The 22,231-nt window shown below is 42.9% G+C and overlaps 1 protein-coding gene across 1 annotated transcript in view; it reads left to right on the plus strand.

Moving 5' to 3' along the window:
* Positions 1-22,231, plus strand: part of LOC131264121 (voltage-dependent calcium channel subunit alpha-2/delta-3) — a 52,404-nt gene that overhangs the window by 18,018 nt on the left and 12,155 nt on the right. The window contains exon 3 of the mRNA XM_058266410.1: positions 1,355-1,465. Coding sequence (XP_058122393.1) covers positions 1,355-1,465 — 111 coding nt within the window. The remainder of the gene's footprint in view (positions 1-1,354; positions 1,466-22,231) is intronic.

The following is a 22,231-nucleotide window of genomic DNA, read 5'->3' on the forward strand; positions in this document are numbered from 1 at the left end:
CTCTAACACGTGTTGTTTGATCAGAGTACAAAAGATTCAATTTGGATCTGATTGTTACACAATCTGCTATAATTTTTTGTTTTAGCCTTCCATGGTTTTACGACATCTGTTGGAATCAATTATGTTAAAAAATCAAGCTCATATGTTTCGCAATGCAACGCTTAGCATCATTATTGATACGTACTCTTCTAGAGAAACCAAACAGGTACAATGTGACTGTGCGCGAATGCATTAATTTAATCGTTGCATTAATTGATTAAATATATTCTATATATAAAATATATTCGTTGCATTAATTGATAAAATATATTCCGAATTATAGATTTATAATTTGGTTCTGTCACACATATTGTGACATGTCATGTTGTCCACTATACACACATGCAAAAGGAAAAAGCCGAGTAAACCCTTAATGGTGTAGGCATTACCGAAGACGGTCACTACGCCAACAAAGAGAGATTTTATATTTAAACTAGTGGTTATTAGGGAATATTATTAGTTACTAGATTCAAGGTAGGTCCAAGAACAATTTTTACTTACGAAACTTACGAATTTATTTTCTTGACATTTTCTTTTAGAAACATTGGTGATTTGAGATATGTTTTACTACAGGAAGTCACAGTCAACACAAATGAGTTTATATAGTAGCTGTTCGATTTTAGTTTTGATTGCAACTAATTTTTAATGATGCTATCAGATTATTTTAAAAACTATATGTGAGAAAGGCGTTAGAATTAATATTGACCAGGTAAAAGTTAGAGATTAACGTTGGTAAGAAAACGTAATTCTGTATTTTTAGTTCTTTGAGTTAAAAAAGTATGTTAGACTATTGGTGGCTATGATCATGTCCTTAGTAACATGTAATGTTTCAAAGTATATTTTATGCTATTGTTAGACCAAATCATGGAAAACAGGATCTATACCTAAGTGACGTTTATGTTTTCATTCCAGTTCCTGTTTGAAAATTTGGATAGCAAACAATTTAACCAACGTTTCATGTGTTGAAAAAAAGTAATCATCATTTCGATGGAAAACTTACCAATAATGGCTACTAGTCAAAGCAAAACATAACATAAAATAGGAAGTAAAAATAAGTCGTAAGCAAAATAAAATCCACTCCGAACACAACAGCTCAAAATGGGGACAACTATTTAATACACATCGCAGCCATCACATTCCTGTGTGGAACAAAATCGATTGTGTACAAACTGGCGAACCGATGTTCGCATTCCTGCCGGGTCCGATTTCGCCGGGCGCTTAAAAACGAGCTGGCTCGTGCCGAAACTAACGAAATCATTATTGAAATCAATTTTCATCTCACTGTGTTTTTTTTTGTGTTCTTACTTCGTTGCAGCGCTTCAAGGACTCGGACGTGGACGTGACCCGCAAGGATGGCATCCTGCTGCTGCGCGAGCTGGCGACGGAAGTGAAGAACTTTATGGATTTCAAAATGAACGCCGTAATGGTGAGTAGCGCAATGCGTCCTGCACGCACACAGCCAGCACATATACACGGTGGGAGAGGAAATGGAGGTAGGGGAAGAATGGATGCTGTGTTGGCAAGGTCTTAGGCAAGGCTCTAGGCCGTGGCCGTGTGTGGTTTGATCTTGCCTCCTGGTTTGCCTGGTTTCGTCGGCAAACGAGCCTTCGGTTCTCCGGCAAAAGAATGGATTCGTTGAGGATTCACCGTTGAGCCTAGATGGAGGATTTTCGTAGTGCTTTCGTGCATCGCCGGTTTGCTGAAGCCAATCGAAGAAAACGACCATGCTTTCTTCGAAAAAGTAGTGGCTTTCAACAAAATGGAGAGAGAGAGAGAAGGAGAAAAAGAGAACCATAAGCACTCCGCAGAAAGCTGGGTGCAGTGCAGATCCGTGGCCGATTGCGGGTGCGGGTGGGGGCTTCAGTGCCCGACGCTTCAACGTTCCGATTAACGTTTGATTACCTTTCGAACGGAAATTTCTCCGTAAATTGGATTCAGCCCCTTCGGCTAAACGGACGGGTTTCGCCGGCGGCAGCAGCCATCTCCGTGCCTCCACTTCCACAGCTCGATGCAATGGTGGGCAAGCACACCAGGCCAAGGCAAGCACGTCCAAGCGTACGAAACACTACCGGGCGTTCGAAGAGTTTCAAATTGCACGAGGGCGGATGCAGCATAGAACGGAACAAAGCAAAACAAAATAAAAGAAACGTTAACTGTATGCCGTGTATCGCCACGAACGGGAACATGATAAATGAGCCCGTGGAAGGATTTCGATGTTTTTCGTTCTCGCCGAGCCGATGGACCGGTCTGGTCGGACGGTGTGGTTTCCCTACTTTTCATTTCGTTCCAATAAAAAAAAAAAAAAAACAAGCAGGAAATAAAACGTACACGAACACGAACCTGCCAGCGGACTCGATGCCTTTTCGACGAGTCAATCGCTTACGAAGCTGATTTGATTATTGGGGACCCTAGTGTTGGGTATGGCAAAAGTTTGCACCGTGCCGCCCGTTTTTTGGACAAGGGTCACCGGTCGTAAATCGTTCGCCGGATTGCAATGAGAGATAGCATGATTTTCTCCAATAACATTGAATAAAGTTTCCGAAAAGAAACATAAATCATGGTTATGGAAATGTTTTAGTCAGGGGAAATTTCGCGTTTTCTAACGCCTCTCCGAACGAGTTAATGCACTTAATTTTTAATCCCCGTACTGTCTAAAATACAATTACGATGCAGTGAGCTTGCTTGTAGCAGATACATAGAACTCTGTTAATGTTGTTAAAACGTAAACCAAATGTCACACAAGTTGATTTCTCGCATAAGATAAAATGGTTTGTTTAAATGGCAAAAACAAGTTCCAACCTTCTCTGTTTGTGATTTCGTAACAAATAGAAAAAAAGGAAACCGAAATTAAACACAATCACCACGGAGAATAGAACGAGTACTCATTGTAAAGAACTTTTTCCTACTATGCTCCGTCAAGAGGCGCCCGATTTTAATCCTTCCCTCTGGAAGAGATCCTAAAAGGACTCCCGGTGTACCGGTCACGAAGGCTCACAAAAGCACTTTAACGAATATTTATGAGCAACCAGAGAAAACGAGGAAATACACAACAACGAAAACGGAATCTCTGAATATTATAATACCGAGGGCCCTCGGTCGCGCTTTTCGCATTTCTTCTTCCGTTGCATTTTGCGTTCCGTTGGCCAGAATGGAACGGGTTGGCCGAAACGAGCGTCGTTCCATTTCAACGGCCGAGAAGCCGGATGTTTTGTGGTCCGTTTTGCGAAACCCTACTACCGAACCTTACCTACCGAATGGATGACAATGCGCTCTCCTGGTGGACCGGTGGAGTTCCGTTTTTCCCGAAGAACGCTTTAATTTTCAGTCCACCCGCTTGTTACCACTTTCATGGAGTGTTTCGTACCCGAGCGCGCGCCCTGTTCATAACTCGTGCCTTGCCGGGTCTGTCGGTGAATATGAATCGTACCTTAAGCAGGTATATGTGAGGGATCTTTTTTACCCGAACAAAAAGAAAAAAAAGTTACTGCAAGTAAAGCGAGTGCTTGGGAAGTAAAATAAAATGGGATAAAAATGCTCAAGAGTTAAAAACAGTTTGGGTTCATCGTGGTTTTTTTTTTGTTTGTTTGTTTTCACCTTTCGAAGTAAAACATCAAACGAAAATCGCTTACTTTAGGAAAAATAAGTTGGACTCCGTCTGCTCTATGGTTTGGTTCTGTTGGTTTGTTATCATCAGTTTATTTTTTCGTTGTCTATCCTCCTCATTTTACTCTCGGGCAAGGCGTATGGTTTTTTCGACAAAATAAACTCACAATATGGAGAGGAGAAGGGAGACAACATAAGGAAGAAATAAAATAATTCCAAACCCCAATGACACTCGAGGCGCGTCCATCCCTTCCTTTCCCGCCATGTTTGAAATATGTCTGCTAGCGAGGTTTCGTTTCGGATGAACTTGGCACACATTCCAGCGCGCGCGGGACAACGCTGGCAGTGTGTTGGGGTGTTTTGTTAGGCCTGGCCTGGTCGAACTCTGGACCGGGCCGGATTGAAAATGAAGCGCTGGAAGATAGTGGGGCTAATAAATTTTCCATATCCCCACCAAAGCTCCCCGGAATGGCATGGTAACCGAGCGCGGAAAAATAAGACTTCCATAAAAGTACAAACACAACAGCACCAAGGAAGCGCTTTTTCCGGGATTGGATGGCATTGTTGAGAAAGCGGGAGCGGGGAAAAAATCGAACCAGAACCTGTCACAGCCACGAACGTGGAGCCAGATTAGTATCTTTGAACAGTATTGACACTGTGTTACACACACTCGCTCACAATGCTTGGTGGCTTCCTTAACATACATAATGCAATGCAATTTGGAAAGCTACAGAGAGATTTTCAAAAGCGTTTTTTACGCATCAGGAACTTCAGAATGGTTGCATTACCTACTAAACCTAAATATTATTTTCCCTTTATTTACTTTTAAAACATGTTTCCAAGCTTTTTATTAAGAAAGGGTCAATTAAGTTCTCTTTTCCACGAGGCATTTCATTGTTACTAATAACCATATTAGAAATGTAGAACCGATAGCACCTTGATGTAGATGCAAAAGATTTTTTAGCACAATCAAATATTATTTTCCTTAAGGAAAATGTAAAATTACCTTTGACCAAAATCTAAATTTTGCGATCTCTAATCTTGCCTGATAATCAAAATAAGCCAATCATATTAACACGTTTACTGTCATGGTTATTATTTTTTATAGCCAGCTATCATTAGTTCTAAAAAGTTTTGGTCCCATAAATAAATAAATATGCAACATAAAAATTGTAGTAATATCCTTTGGGAAGCTTAGACTTTGGTTAGCCTTAAAAACCGACAGTTAATACGTAAATGTTATTTATAAATTTTATCGATAAAGATTGTATTAAAAAAGTGTCATAAAACGCTTAGCTCAAAAATATTTCAACTTCACGCAACGTGTTAAAGTGCGATATTTTTTTAATGTAATTAAGACACTCTATACAGGCGTGTATTGTTCCATTTGCTAAAGGGCGTCGCTGTTGTTTCTCGTTTAACTGCTCCATTGCCCATTTGTTATGATATGTTTCGTTCGGATGTTTGAACTACGCTGTTATGGATTTAAAACATCAACTAAATTATAAATCATTCCAACATTCAAATATCCTAGGATGATGAACGGGATCTTTTCCGACGAAATTTATTGTCATAACCCATTGTTTATGAGCTGTTCCAGCGTACTCTAAGCCTCGGAGCAGTCGCAATCACAATCAATTTCCGCCATTGGATGGCCAATTTGCGAAATATCGCTCTAATAATAATTAACAATTCCATCCATTAGCTGGCGGGCGGCGCTTTTCTAGAAACCCGTCAGCATATCAACGACCCGCGAGAACCGGGGAAGGGGTGGGGATGACCGGAAACTGGTCAGAGATCAATTGGAAATCCAGCTAATCCACTAAAACAGCAATAATAATCAGTCAGCAATGATGAATTCGCAAGTGGGGCCCATAAACCCGTTTCGGGAAGCATCGAGGCGTAACATCGAGTGTCATGACGAGCATATCAAACGTTCCCCGCCCGTGATCCCCCTGCCCCCACTGTCCCCTCAACCAGGCTATCCTTCCCGGAAGAATCCACCCGGCCTGAAGATGACGTGGTCTAGTTCCCTCGGTGTGCTTACTTGCGTTTTCGCATGGATTCCGCCGAATGCTTGATTCCTCTGTTTATTTGTTGGCACGTGCTCTAGTCCTTTTTGGATCCATGGCTGGCGTTTGGTCGTTCGTTCGTCCGGTGTTTTTTTGTTGTTGCTCCAAACTCGTTTCAACTTCACTTTTCTTGTCCCTGGTCCCTGGCAACATCTCTAGTGCCCTGGGAAGGCATAAAACCAATACCGGCACGCACAACAATGACGTCAAAGTGAAAGTGCGAAATGGGTGGCTGCGCCTAATGTGGTTGCGTGCCCATTTCACCACCAACTCCACCCTCCCAACGGTTTTCCAACGGACGACACCGTCCGCGAACACTCGAGGAAATTCAATTAAAAATTTCACTTCACATTTACCGGTAACGTTAACCCTACGGTTTGAAAACGTGCCAAGCGGGACGGGGGAAGGTTGTCCCTGGTGGCGGAGAGAGTAGAATTTTTACTATCGATCCTAGGGCCTCCCGCGGCGTCAAAGTCGTTCTGGCGAAACGAGCCAACATTCTGCCGGCTCGCGATACGTTGTGCTTCCACGGTTTGCGGAATGGTGGTCGGCCGGCGCAACGAGATGGCGGGCAATGGGCAAACAGTGGCTTCCGGTGCGTACCATCAACAGTTAATGTTAAGTAATGGTAAACAACATGACGAAAATTCGCCTTGTTCGCTCATTAGGGTGTCCGTCGGAGCCGTCCATCGCTTGCAGGGGAGCATTGGAGGGGTCGGGGATTCGGTTGTGTTGGTTTCCGTTTAACGACGTAAAAAGGTTCTATTGCGCGCGGCGTTGAATAGCAGTGTTTCACTTCTTCCGATGAGTTTTGTCGACGTTTGGTTTTGTTTTATTCTTTGAAGGATTTGTTATCTAACTGCAAATGAAAGTAACATTAGTTTGTGGCAACATGGTCAATCATTGTGTGTTTAAAGTGCAACAAATCGTTTCATTGCTTTTATGAATTCGCTATTGGAATTCCAAAGATAAGCTACCATTGTACAACAATGCGGTTGGTTGGAGAGAGTTTAATTGGAAAGATTCGTTTGTCATTTTTTTGTTCTCGTTGCAGAACGTATGTATTTCCTATGCTTTATTTTTAATTAATTTCATCTTTGGTTTACATTTTATTAATTTAGTTTCTTTTTTGTTATGCCATTACAGTACTTAAAGAATATGTTATAACTTGTATAGCAATTAAAAAAGCGAGATGCATAACACGACAAACAAAACAGAATTGAAGCCTTTACAATGAAAGAAATATAAAAGATGAATTTTGACCCAACGAAAAGTTTGGCGTACGATGAGCTTTATGTCAATGTTTGATATGAAGTGATATGAAGAGGAACTTTTACATTACCTTTGCATATGAAATATAGCACACTTTCCAGCGGTAAAGGAGTTTTCTTAATCAAGACACATTAGATTCTTTATTACACGATTAGAGCCCCATAAGTATTTAGCGGAAGATTTAGAGATTTTTCATACAATCTTGAAAAGAATAGCAATGAAAACCAAAAAAAGGCTCTCTTTGAAGTTGATAGAACATCGGTTTGAAATCGGTGAGCAAATGTAGTCCGGGTCCGGGAACCCTACCACATTCCAAATTCACATGGTTTGCTGGAAAAGGGGTCCGGAAGTAAAGGCCCATAAAACACTCCAGCTGTTCGCAACGTCTCCACACGTCGACAGCTGGCTCGGGGTCGGAAATGGAACCGGGGCCCTTTGGGTCGTATCCTGCGCGCGGCTGATGCGTCTGTCACGCGACTGGCGCGCTACGGACAGGATGATTGAATTTTACGCGAGTGATGAGCTGGGTTTGTACATTTTAGAACACTCGCACTGTTGTCCACTGGCAGACAGGGCTCGCTCAAAATGCCATCAGCAGAATCCGTTACACGAATGACCTTTAAATGTCGAGCGGTGCTCCCCGAATGTGGAGTGTTGTGGTTAACCCGAAGAGAAATATCGAGAAACAAAATAATCGATGGCCATACTTACTAAGAGCCCAATGTGGTACCTTTTTATTGGACTTTAAAAATTGCAATTGAAAACTTTATTTCACATTCTATAAAAAGCTACGTGTAAATATGTAAAGCTTACTGCAGAAGTAACAAATAACCAAATGACCACGAAAAGCATTTGTGCCATTCTCAACCTTACATACAACATGTAAAATGAATGAAGGAAACCTTTTAAAACCCAACATACGACGCAATGATCGAATTATAAAACAAACTCGAAATATTTTTCCATGAATTTTCGATCCACGCATGAACCACGCGCGGGGACATCACTGAAGCCGTTGGACTTTGAGGGTCTAAATTTGGTATTTAATTGAATATTTGATGTGACGGTGATTGAAGAAGGTATCGGTGAACATTTCGGGTGGCACACGAAGCCATTAGAGCGTTCCCATTGACATTTTCCAACGGTGGAAAAAGGGAACTGTGTGCCGTTCGTTAGACAACTGGACAATCGACAGGCCGTTCAGGAAAAAAGGGGGCGAGAGAAACGACGGTTCCGCAACCCTTTTGTCGGTGACTTATTGATGAAGGGATTCGCTTATGAATTAATGCGAGAAGTGGATCGAAAAAAAACATGCTTGGGATGAGTTTATGGGAAATATTGATGAATTTAATCAGATATACCGGGGTCTCTTACAGACCCGGGCGCTGATTATTTGAGGGTTACGGAGGGGAAGAGGACGTGCATTCGGGGTGGCCTATTTATGGCCCAAGCTTTCTGAAGGCAAGCAATTCAAAATTCATGTCTAATTTTCGTGGAAGCGTAGTTTAATATTTTTAAAATGGAAACAAAATCATGCATGGTATGGAAGTTGTTTAATTTTAAATTAACTTCGTCAAATTGGACATTGGAACAACGTACTGAATAAGGTGTGTTTGCCGCAAACACATTTAAAAACAATATAGAAAGCAAATTAAAACTGCTTCATTTTTCTAAGAAATTTATTTCCGAAAGGGTAAACATTAATCGGTATAAAGACGATTACATGCAGACTCTCTTAATTTGGACGAGTGTAAAACGATTTCCAATGTAAATGCAAATGTATTCGCACCCATTTTATTTTTGTCGAATCCGTTGCTTTGTTCAAAATCAAAAGTGAACGGGAGCCGGGTTTTTTTTATAGATTTTTTCCGAAACAAAAAAACCCCCAGCGACCATTTTGAGGTGGCATTAGGCTTTACTGTTTGGTGGAAATGGTACTGTAATATTTATTGTTTACAACGTACACTTAGAGGTGTTGGAAGATGGTGGCAGACTGGCCTATAAATGACGCCCGATGGTTCTCCCCCCCCCCCCCGCCCCCCTGCCCGAGTTTGGCGTAGCATATAAAGGTTTTCGAACAAACCAACCAAGCCATTTCGAACACGGGAATGCACGGACATGTTTGCCCGCTCGGTCCTCTCGGTCTTTGCCATTCCTTCCATTGCGCCATTTTCACCATCTTATTGTCAGACCCATCGCCTGGCCACCGTCTGGAGCGAGGGAGGGGGAGGGGGAAAAAAGGTTCATCCGGAAAATGGGAACGGTTTGCGAGATAAAAGCGAACGCAGTGTGGAACCGCGCGTCATGAGAAAACGGTAATGGCAATGGAAATAAACCGCCCGAATAAGGGTCCGGGGGCGGGCGTGTGTAATAAGGAAATTGTACGAAAGTGTGGGAATGGTGGGATAACTAAGGAAAGGAAAACGGTGGCAAAGAATACAAGTACGTACTGATACGGTGTTCGGCGTGGGAAGAGAACAACAATCGCCGGAACGGTTGTTACGAACGCGTGAACCTTGGCGCTCATTTGAATGAGCGAAGATTCCGTACATACAAACAAGACCCGGCACACACACACACACACACACACATCCCGAAACGGAAAAAACTTAGTGCAAGAAAACAAAAAAAAAGAATGAATATGAAATGTGTTTGGCTAAGAAAGTGTTCAACTTAAAGTCAATGTAAAAGACAGTGAGCCTTCGAAGCATCTGCCGTTGTCGATGTCGATGGCTGCCGGATCGGTTGTAATACACGAACGGAAGAAGAGGCTAAGGAACCAAGGCAAAAAAAAGCGCCTCTTCCGGAAACAAAAAAAAAAGTCCAAGAGTGTCGTAACGACGGTGGATCGAGGTGAAAGAATGGGACCGGAACGGGACGGAGAACACGCGTGAAAGCGAAACAAAAGAGTGAACGATTCGGAAGCAGGGGTTGTTTCGTAACGAAACGCGCCCTTTTACAGGATAAGCAAAAGTGAAAAATAGCAAAGGAGAAACACATTTCCCTTCCTGAGCGGAAAACATAAGGAAAATGGCGAGATAAACTTTGCGATTGTCTCGGCCCGCCCTTCGATCCGCGCTGCTCGTTTTCGGGGTCGTGTGTTCCGATGTGTGTTTTCTGTCGCTTTTTTATGCGAACCTTTCTGTTCGAGTGTGCATTTGTGCGAATGCGTGCTTAGCACGCTTGGAGCTTTTCTTTCAATTTGTTTTCCATCGTGGCCCTGGGGTCGGTTTGGGGAAGGTTGGAGTTTTGCTGCTTGGCGGGGTCGGCAAAAGTGTTGAATGAATAATTATCCGTCTGTGGGACGCTTGTTCGTGAATATTACAAGCGATTTCGATACGAGAAATTAAATAAGCAAATTAAGGAATTGAATTTAACCTCAAGCGATTTAACGCTTGCCATCGATTAGTCTTTCAATTCTTGTAAAGCCAATATACTTGTCTTGGATTAATTTGTAGCTTGATTAATTTGTAAATTCCATGAATCGATTACAGTTAAAAATTAAAGGATAAAGATTTTTTTTGTTTCTTGTCGAAAATGTGTTGGAAACGGTTGGGTTTCAAAAAGAAGTAATACCAACCAGCACATATAGATATTTTTTATTGTCTTCCGAAAATACTAAAGTATGTGTTTTGTTATTCAAAAATAAAGATAAAATTACAGGTAATAGTGGACCATTAGTTTGATAAGCAATGTCTTGTACTTTTAAAGTTTTTTCATGAAATTATTAAGTTGCTAAAAATTATACATTCGTTAAGTATAATGCCACAAACTCATTACTGGATCGTAATAACATATACATGTTTGTAAAGTACAAGACATAAAACAAAGTATGTTTATATTCCTTTAACACATCGAAAATATTATTTAGTTTTAAATTATGGGTTTTTGTTGAAATTTTTTGAACGGTACTGAAAAAAGACTAGTTTTACCAACAATAACAAATATTCCTTCAAACGTAAATCTCCATATTTTTCACACGGTAATGTTAAGGTAAAGCCAGTTGCTCTAAATTCATAGGCACTGTTTCTATAAAGTTTTATATGATGAACAGAACCTAAAAATTTGCCCAATAAATTGTGAACTCGTTCGTTCGTTACGGTTGAATGGCGTTCAAATGATACACTCATCGTGAATGTAATCGTTGCTCCGTGTAATGATCGTTTGCATTCAATCGGGAAAATCTATTGTTAAAGTGCCACGCTTTTAGCTTCGGTTGTGGCAAAGGTTTTCCGTCGACACGACGTTCGAAGAACGTGAATGGCGCGAAGAGAATCTTTAAATCACTTTCGAGCGCGCTTAATCCGCTCATCGTTAGGCGAAAAACTTTACTAACGAGCAACGGGGCCCTCGAGAAAAGGGGCGATATTTCGCCAAATTTTCCCCAAACACTAAATTCGGCACAAACATTCAGCCTTTCGGAAGCGTTGGACGCGTTTAAGCTCGAGAATCTGCACCGGTTATGCGAGTTGGTGCTGGAAAAGTTCCATCGTTTCAACCCGTCGTTCCCGTGGAAATTACTCATTACGCTCGTAACTTAAAGTCGTGTCGGAAAACGCTCCACGCTCAGACGGCTGCAAGGCGGCAAAGAGTGTGAACGCAGAACAGTTGGAAAAACGATAGAAAAGCTCAAACACTTGACGAACGGTAGCGGGTTACACAGAAGATTTGCCACCCACTCACCGGGGGGTTCCAGTGTTTGCCTTCTTTGGGCAGCATTTTTACGAATTAGTCTCTGTTTGTGTGTGTGTAGGTACGTTTGTATCTGGGGTCTTTTTTATTGTTTGTTCGACGAGTGCAGATTTCCACCGGCGTTTTCGCGGATAGTCGTGGTTAAGGGGGACCCGCATTTCCATTACGAACCACCCCATCCCTCCCACTCTCCTTCCCCATCTTCCCACCCTTGCGCTTGGTGTTGCGATGACAAACGAACCGACCCAACCGCCCAAACGAACGCACTCGGGTGGGCTGACGAACTTTGAACTGCCGTTCCCAACAAATTTCCAACCATTCACAGCAATCGTGCACAAACGACGAACGCTTTTCCGCCAGGGCGCCCGGGGGGGGGTGGTCAGGGCGCGTTTGAATGCGCGTGTTGCGCTTCACAAAGCGGCACACCGAAAGGGAACGGAATCGTAAAATTATCGTGGAATTTATTGTCTCCCATTTATTCGGTTTCGGGCCGGCTTTCGGGGTGTCCTTTCGGGGGCTGGAAAACTCCACCGTTGGATCGTATGTTTCTTTTTTTGTCCCACCCTACCTTCCACCTCCCCCTACCGCGGACGCCTTTTCCACTGTTTATTTACTTTGGCACGGTGTTAATACACATTGTTTTCCTCAACACCATGCGTGTGTGCGTGTGTGTGTATGTGTGGGCGGAAATGTGCCACCATGGTACGTCGATTTCCACGTGGGCCCCCTACCCCATGCAACCCCAGAAGCAGATTAGATGATTAAGAAGAGGTTAATTTATTTGTAGCGTGAACAATTATTTTCCACTTAGCTGAGGCGCGCGGCGACACTGTGGTGAAATGGGGAAGGGAGTAAGCAACGACTGTCGTACGCGATGTTTGGTGTCTCCGTTTGATGCTTTTTCAGCTGTGTTTTCCATCCCCATCCCCCCCCGCAAAGCGGAAGCACAATCAGTGCGGTCTTTAAAAAGAGTGTTTTCACCGAGGAGTGATTTTTGATCGCTTTGTTTTATCGCTTCCTGTCGTTTGTTTGTCTGTTGGGTTGCACGAATGGGAATTTGTTATGATTTTCTCTTTCCCCTGGGGAAACAATAGAAGCTAATGTTCCCTTCGCGTTTTGATACGATTGAAGCAAATCGGTGAGATAAATGTGTGTCTAATTATGGTTTATTAAATAAACCACACTTGCATGAGGAACAGATTCGATTTGGGAGTAAATGGCAAGTTGAACATATTTGTATGTAAGTTTAATAAAAATTAAAAAAAAAAAAAACAATACACAGACCGTATTCGCATTTCACTAGTTTTCTCCCATATATTACCATAACGTTTCAATTATTTCAATACACTATATCTATAAAGGAAGTTATTTTTGTCATGAAGAACCACTCGGAAAGGCTTTTTGAAATCCTTGTTTGTTGTTTGTAGCTTTTAATTGTACAATTCTTCATATCAAATGATGCAAGATTGATAAAGACCTTTGTTAAATGTAACATTCATTTCAGAGTTTTGTAATACAACAATCAATACAATTTATGTTCAAACAACCTTAAACCTGTTGCAATGTTTGGACTCACTAAATCGGAAGGTAATTTAATTATTATAATAAGCTCTTTTAATTATTAAAAGTTTGTCGACAATGAAAATTTGATATTGGAAAAAAATGTTTCAAATAAAAATACCATGATTGTAACTCTTTTTACAGTTTAAAAGTATGGAACTTAGATCCAGTTAGCATAACTTCAAATGTTTATGATACACATTTCATTTATTAATTTACCAACACATCCATTGCGACAGCATCTGCAAACGGATGGCCAATGTCAATGGTTTACATAGTTTTTCATTAAAAGTTATTCCATTGCAATCCCATGCTGCATAAAAAGAACTATCTCTCGCTGTCAATTGATCCTAAGGAAAAACTTCTCTTACATTGCCAGATGCACATGCACCAATGTAAGCTTGTTTGGTAAACTTTCCCAATTCCCCGGGCACTTATAACGCACGCTAGGGTTTGTGCATGTGTGTGTGTGTGTGAAAGAGTTTTCCCTTTTTGGTCCATATTTTTTATCGTGTTTCTAATTTTCAAATGATTACCCAAACAGACATGATCCAATTATGACGGATTTAACTTTCCCTGCTGGGTGCTATTGCTTTCCCAGCTGATCGCGTGCATTTTCCCGTGCGTTGCGTTTTCCCTTACAATTTCATCCCATTATCGCGCGGCGAAGGGTGGGGGTGGGACAAACTTTTGCCATAACTTATCTGTGCATTAAAATCACTTTGACACCAATTTGCTGGCATACATCTGTAAAACTTTGCAACTTTTTACGCTTTTGTTGACCCTCATCCCGTTGCGCGTTCCGGGCAGCTTTCGCAGCGAGAAGGGAGGCTTTTCTTTTTTGTCCCTTGTTTCTTCGTCATATCATTTGACTTGGCTTCGATACCGCCCGGGTTCTAACGGTTCCCGTCAGGGGTTTTCCCCCATTTTCCCTTGAGCGTTAGGGGTGGAATTTGTTTTGCAAGCGAGCGTTTTCTTTGTTCTTGCCCTTTTCCAATGCCACAGCCCGGGCCTTGTAACGCATTTCCCACCCGTGCCCCGCTTGCCATCTGATGCAATTACCAGTTGGACCCGAGAGGCCCGAGAAGAAAATGACGAGCGTTGGGAGTGGGAAGCAAGAATGAAAAAAAATCCACGGGGATCCACATCCGTCCATTTTCCCCAATGGTTTCCTTCCTTTTGCGATGCTGCTTGGTTTCGGCCCCTTAAAGGTTTCGATAAGAAGGCAATGTTCGAGCAGGAAAGAACGCCGACACACGAACGCGGGAGAAAAATAGCAAGCGGCAAGAAACGGAATCTTTTGGATTGAAGTTTTCATCGGACGTCCGGATAGTTGGGCAAACTCAACGTAGGGCAAATGGAAAGTTGGAAAATCGTCCTATCATTGGCGTTGGTTGATTTCGTTATAATTTTCACCGGCTCGTTGGCCATCGGGGTTTTCCACTTTGCTCGCCCGCTTCAATCTCGACAACGTTTCGCTCTGTGTGGGTAAAATTGTCGTGGGAAAAGGGACCCGAGGAGGCGGGTTGCGGTGGGCAGGGCGTTCTTCCCGAAGTGCAGTGGAAATTCCGGGAGCTCTTCCCGAGGGTTCCGAGATCGTTTGCCTACAGCGCAAGATGCTAGGATGCTTCGGACGATGCCGAACTTACACCAGTGTCGTTTGCACCATGTCCTTATTTTTCTTGTACGCCCAACTTTCGCTCCGTTCGTGCTTTCCGTTTGCTTAATGATGAAAGTTTTATTATAAGTAATCATCTATAGCAATTAGAGTTGCGTTTACTTTTTTTTTCATTCCTCGTTCGATCTGGTTGGCGTTCCATTACCAGCGCCCTAGTTTTCCCGGCACACATTGTAAGTTTTATGTCCCCCAGCTAGGGAATGGTAAGAGTCGTGTTGGATTCTTTGCTTAAATTATATACTAATGTGTGGAATAGTGTATCGTTTTAAGAAAATTTTATTGGCACCTGATTGTTATATTAACACATAAAAAACTTCGAGGACCATTAGACAAGTTTAGCTTAACAGTTTAAATTTAAGAAGGACAATGTAAAGGTAAAGCAAACGCCATACGACTTTACAACGAATTAAAGCTATCTAGGCCGTGCATCTTTGTGAAACTTTGGGCATATTTTAATTGTCATATTTTATTGTGGGGCCATGTAAAAAAGTTCAGTGTTTCTTCAGTTATTTCTTTTCCATACACATGATTAGTCAAATATAAATAAGATAGTTGTTAAAGCAAATTATAAATTGAAAAACGTGTTACGTCGAACTATTGTATGTTGTTGTACCTCGATTGTTGAAACTTCAGTTTCATGTTTATAAAAATATCTTGGTATTTAGAACATAGCGGATCGAAAAGTTGTCATATTGTTTTATATGTATTTTAAATATTTATAGTCTTAAACCACAGCTTTTCCCAAAATATGCTTCATCTTGTTGTCTAAACGAGGAAATGTATCCTTATTTTGTCGAATATTTAACAATAATACGGTTACTTCATCATGTGGTAAATATACAAAATGCTTAGTTGTATGTTAGATTAAGGACGTTTTGAAATATTTTTCTAAGATTATTAAATAATATCTTTTTATATTGAAAATTTGTGGTACTTGGATACTCTTTTTAATATCAGTTTAACATATTTAAACAAAACGTAACCAAGTCCCATTCAATACACCACTTCCCATTAACATGCAAGAGTGTACAGTCGGTTGTAATTAAATATAAAGAGTTGTTAAACAACCCACGGACGATGGCTGTAAATTGAGGAGTTTTGGTTTTTTTTTCTCTCTTGCCTCACGTAGCCCGAAACTTAAGCAACACAACGCCTGCAAATGGTTTTTCTGCTGTTGGAGATTTCTTCTCCTGCTGGGGTGCAGATTTTTCCCCCAAACTTGTGACAAAAAAAAAACTGAAGCAAAAGACGCAACCCAACTTCGTGCGTTGTTTTACAAGCGTTGTGCCTTGCGCCAAACATTCGGTGCTTTCGTATTGCAATTAAAACCAAATGCGAGCAAACCGGTCAAGACGGTGGAAGGAAAGGAAGTAATGATGAAAATGTACGTTCCGCTTCCGTTGGCTTCAGCAAAGCAGCAGGGACCGATGCTTTTCCGTTTCTTTCCGGTGCAATTGGCACCGTTTTTGTTTCGGCTCCCGGAAGGGCTCCGGAGTCCTTTTTCGCTTGAAGTACTCGCCTCGGTTCCCTCTTTCGCCGGCTCGTTCGCCCGATCGGCTTCGCTTTCCTGCTTTCCTGCTTTCCTTTTTTTTACCAATTTCCCGATTGTTCTTTTCGATTTTCGCTAAACAAGAAGCCACCGTCGTGCCGCGAAATGTGCTCGCTCGGGAAACATTTGCCCTTCCCGTTGGGGGTTGGTTGGTGAGAAGGGAAAAGATTCGTGCTCCCCCTCGAGATGGGGGTTTCAAGCACGCAGGCAGCGACCCCGGACAAACCGAGCGTTGATTTGATGATCTGCCGGTGGATCCTTGTGAAGGATCTTTTCTCGTTTTATTTCAATTTTCCGCAACCTCTCCATACAACCATTCGTAAAGTAGCTTCTCAAGGTTGCTCCGAGAGGAGGCGGAAAAAAGCTTCAAATCTTGTAAAAGTGTGCACTTCAAACGAACCGCCCGGCGGTATGGGCGGGCTACGTTCCGGATAAGTGGTACAAATTGAATTGCGATGAAGTTGTTGTTGTGACAGCGAGGATCGCAGCGTGGATCACGGGACGCCCTTGACCGATGGGTCGGGAGTCGTTGAGTTTGGAAAGGAATAATTGAAAAGCAGACCCGGGGGAAGGAAAAAACACGTTGAAATAGACCATTAGAAGGTCTGTTTACAAATTTGCTTAATATCATCTCAAAAAGCTCAAAATTTTGGTCAGAAATCTAGAAAGAAAGAGCAAAGTGCGAGTGTAACCGGCAATGAACCACGTCAATTTCATTATAAATATTTGTTCTAACGATACTTTAACGCCAGGAAGCGAAATGGTGGAGCTGTTTTTCTACTCCTAAGTACACTTGGGATTTATTTCAAAATTGTTTTAATGCTCATCTACGCACAATATCTTTTCAGCTGGAGCTTAGATATTTGTGGATGAATTTTACAAATGGTAATAACATAGAAAAAATTGATGTTAAAACACAAACATTTGTTAGCCGGGAAAAAATAGTCATAATATTTTATTCGATTGCGGTATCAATAATCTCCTTTAAATGTGTGTTTTCAATTTATTCTATCCATGTGCACATGTAAGTAAGTACCTAAACTAGTACTTTTGAAAGTAGTTCCTGCTGTGTAGAGTGATTGAGAAAGCTACTAAAGAAGAAAGCTAAGGAAGGAATAGACCGGTACATCTTTTATCAAACATCAATGGTAGACATTGATGCTCGTATTTAAGAAGCAGAAAAAGGACATTCTTGTAGCTTAAAACACATTTTCCAAATGGAATGTTCGTGAAATTATCTCGAAAATGTCCCGAGAGACCAACAACCGTCCATTACGTAGCGGTTTTCATTTTCGGGAACGCCTCGGAATGATTTATTCCGAATTTTCAGCGCAGATTTTCATCATAACGTCCAATCCGGTGTGATTTGCTTTTACCGCCCTCATTGACAGATTGAAACAGCGAGTGAGTGTCCCTGCTGTGTCCCTTCCCGTTGGCTCTGCATCACACGTTTTCCCCTGCTGGCTGCGAGCGAAGGAAAAAGAAAAACCATGTTGAAAAGCACAAACAAAACAAAAAAAAAATGCACTGATGTAATCATTCGAATCATGGTTCTCCCCATCTCTGTGCGCTGCCTTAATCCCGTTGTGGTTCCCGGGAAGGTGGCGAAAGTAGACAAATGTTTCAATTATTATCCCTCCTGGGCTGGCGTAGCGCCACAAATTGGAGCGCATTTGTGACAGGGCGAATAAACGCCGGCCGCATCACCTTGCGCCGACGAGACCTGGAACTCCCGGGGCGAGGAGGAACGGAAACGGCCACCGGTTCGATATCGGGAAATTAAGAACGGAGTGAGGTGCGCGGGAGATACGCATTAACATTTCCTTTTCCAACTCACCACAAGAAGAGTAGACCGTACGCCTGTAGGCTGTGGCCGTCCGTATCTGGTCGTCCGGCCGACACTGACAACCAACGTCGTCGTCGTCGTCGTCGTCGTCGTTCGCAAATTCAATCGGAAACAGCAGGACCGAAAATCGTGGCGAGCGCCGAGATGCCGTAAGCGTAAGCCCCCAAAAGCATAAGCTCTCCACAGCGGTCCCTTTTTCCGGACGCCGGCCTGGGACGTTCGGTGTACCCAGCGTCGGAGATGAAATGAAATGGAACGGAACGGAACGGTGGCAATGATTTTCCCAGACATTAGCCTGGAATCTTGACGATTATTCATCATGTCAGATCGTCGTCTTGTGCTGCGGTGCGCTGCGAGTCCTTGAGAGCGTTTCGTTTTTTTTTTTTTGTTTTGTCTGTCTGTTTGTGTCGTTCGTGTATGACTTTGTGTGTGTCTGTGTTGGTGTCTAATTTTCTTGATTTGCCCACCGAATTTGTGTTTTTCGCCTTTCCGCGACGTCTCGATCTTTCTACTTTCGCTTTGCGTTTACACGGAGCGCTTCAGATGAGAAGAGTGTCTCACGGGGAAGAGGAGAAAGGTAGAATCCCCCTAGAGAGTCCTTTAGTGATTTTCGCCCTACCTAAAGCCCTTTACAAGTTTCCCTCCCCCCCCCCCCCCCCTCCACCATCCTTTTCCTTTCGAGCAGCTTCGAGTTTGACAAAGGACGACTCGCAAGAACTGACATTTTTCTACGCCCTTCGAAGCGGAAGTAAATGTGACCGGACGAGGGGGAGGGAAAGGGACGTCGAGTGAGTATGCTGAAGTGGAATACATCGCGGCCAGACATACCCGACCCGCCGCCAGCCGGGTACGCTCTTCACACCCGCCATGTCGGGGTTGTGTGTTTTCCATATAAGGATGCGAGGGATGCGGGGGGATGCGTGGGTTAGAGTCAAACTAATGGTCGAAAGATAAAACCAGGAAAAGACACACCGGCCGAGGGCTACAAAAAAGAAGGCACAATGAAGAAAACAAACCAACGGAGATGGCGGAGAAAAATGATTCCGAGCGCAACATTTCGCCGAAGTGAGTGAGAGTGGGGAGGGGATGCGTCCCTATGGATGGTGTTCGGAGGGGTCGTGGGAGGGGGGGCGAGAATTAAAGATTTGCCATTTTGCGTGACAGATTATGATTAATTGATTCTAAACCGAACCGAACACTGGTCGGGTCGCCGTTTTGCTATTCTTTCCGCCGAACTGAAAAACCCCACAAAACCAATCCTCCCCAGCGCCCCCCGCGTTGGGTTGGAGCGAACATTTTCACGACATGGCTGGGTTTTTTTTTCTTCTCTGGTTTGGTTGAACCTTCAAGCTGGCAAGTGCACGCTAGTGTCGGTGTAAGTTTGAACGTTTTCGTGGCGGGTTTGTTCGGCCGGTTGGTAAATGACAGATAGAATGACTGATGGCGTACGCGTTACGCGCGCTGGCGTCCCGTTTTCCAAAACGCTTTTCCCACCCTAGAGGGGGCAAATGATGGAAACGTGATCGAATTCGCCCGCAGAATCGGGCGTGAATAGATCTCGCGCGCGGTTTGGCCCAACGAGAAGAATTATTATCTGGCTTGCCGAAGTAAACCGGGAGGGCCAGTAACTTTACGGCAGTAATAAAATATTTGCTGACTTCGGCACCCGTCAACGCCACGGAAATAAGCACGACCCACACAGACATACACTGAAGAGGAAGCGAATATGAGGCGAATGTGTGGAAATTTGCAGCAAAAATCTCGCCTGTCTATTGATCTAACGCTCTCGCTGCCCGTTCGATGGAGACGCCTGGTGGTTTTCGGCGAACTGCGAATATGTAGGTGTTATTACGGCGCTTTAACGGGACCCTTCGCCCACCACGATATGCGGGGGAAGGGGGGAAAAGAAAAAAATAATAAGAACATTTCTAAAAGCAGTCCTAATCGATCGATCGATCGATCGATCGATTCATTTCCCGGACTACCCGGAAGTTTTCGGTGGCATGGCGCGCGAACTAATGGCCCATCTTGTTCGGGTCCCGGAAAACTTCACCCCCTCTCTCTCTTGCGCTCTCTAGCAAGGCCACGAGAAGGCCGATGGGCACAGATAGCCGAACCGAACGCGGTGGCAGGCGGTGTGAATTATGATAGTGCGTCAGCGATTTTTATTCGATCCGGTGCGGGATTTAATGAGGATTTGGTGTTGGGCCCGGTATGTGTGTGTGTGTGTGTGTGTGTGTGTGTGTGGGTGTTGTGCGTTGCGGGCGACCGGATGGGCAGCCCCGGATGATGGATATGGTTGGCGTGCTCGCATGGAAAAGCCGAAAATCCGAGCCATTCTTTTTGGCGCGACTCATTTCGCTCACTGACGGTAGAAATGGATGGCCGCTGCTACGCTCGGAAAAAGGGAAGCTGAAGGGGACCACCAGCGGGTTCTGGTTCTTTTGCAGTAGTTACCTTTTTTCCTTATTTTGTTCTTACACATGAGAGTGCTCAGAGTAAGAATTAGGCGAACACTTGCAGGTGGAATCTTATTTTAAAAAGACCTTTTCTAACATCCAAGCATGCGCTTACTCACATTAATGGAACAAAGTGCTTCGCTGCACATAATCATAGAGCCCACGTTAAAAATAATAAGAAAAGCCTTGTGTAAAATAGCTTAGAATATGTCATTGAAACCACATTTTTAGAAAGTTTGTGCATAAGCTCTTGTTTAAATGAAAACAAGATTCTAGAATTTCTTGCTCTGTATGATTTCGAAATCTCGAGTCTGGCACCCCCCCGGTATTACGAACGGCTGACCACCGAGCTATAATATACCGTCTTTCGGTCACCGAAAACTCTCCTCGGAGAGAGGCCTTGTCCCACTTGAGGATGTCGTGCCACATAAAAAAAATGATTTCGAAACAAATTTCACAATGCAATTGCACTAGTATGTTATTTTGCAAATGAAACATTCATGCAATTTCATAGGCAAAGTCTGTACTGATTTTATTTTAAATATACACCATAGAGTGAATAGAATATAATAATTCAAAAATAACATTTTCAACATAATTTACAGCTTATCTAAGTTTTTTTTGCATTTTATTTACAAAACATCAAAATCATAACTATCAAGACTAAACTGTATTCGTGGTATAACCTAGCAGAAGTTTAATTTAGTGAAAACATTGCATAAAAGCAGGTTCAGTTCCTACATCATATCTGTTTCTCCTCCATCTTATTTGTTTCTCCTAATAACCTTATATTAAATGCACCTCTGTATGTTTCTTTCAATCGCATAAGGATGCATCTGACTGATACAAATCCCCTTCGTAATCCCTCAACGTCCACTTATAAAGCAATCGTAGTAAAAGAAGCAGAAGGATCTGTTATCTTGTCTCTATTGTCCACTTTCTAGACTTCCGCTTGATGTGGAAACATAATTCCCATTTGATCCGGACGTTCTCGTAACGTTTTGTGTACTCAAACGGATAAATAATCGTACGGATGTTAAACCGGAACACGGTCCCCCCACTCCCGGAGGGCTTAAGTACGTTGCAAGCGCCTTCCTCTCATGTCCGTACAACCTGTCGAGCATGAACGTGAGACTCGTACTTTATTGGTTCAATCGGTTGAGGGTCAACTGTTTGCACAAAGGTCAATGGCAATACGGTTCGGACTGGCGCTTCCCACTGAACCTGGCTGCGAACGCGAACGCAGCAAGAGACAAAGCGCAATGATCCTTTACATCCGATCCTATACGATTTTCATTCGAACCGTTTCTCATCGTTCGCAGATCGATGGTAGAGTTTAAGGGAGTTGTAAACCACATGGTTGTAGATAGGAAGGGGTATTTCAAACAGACACACCACCTAAATTTGAACAAAAGGACCATCGTTGTTGGAATCAACTTTGCCTGGTCCCAAAACAAATGT

The sequence above is a fragment of the Anopheles coustani genome, chromosome 2, assembly GCF_943734705.1.
Source record: "Anopheles coustani chromosome 2, idAnoCousDA_361_x.2, whole genome shotgun sequence".
NCBI lineage: Eukaryota > Metazoa > Arthropoda > Insecta > Diptera > Culicidae > Anopheles > Anopheles coustani.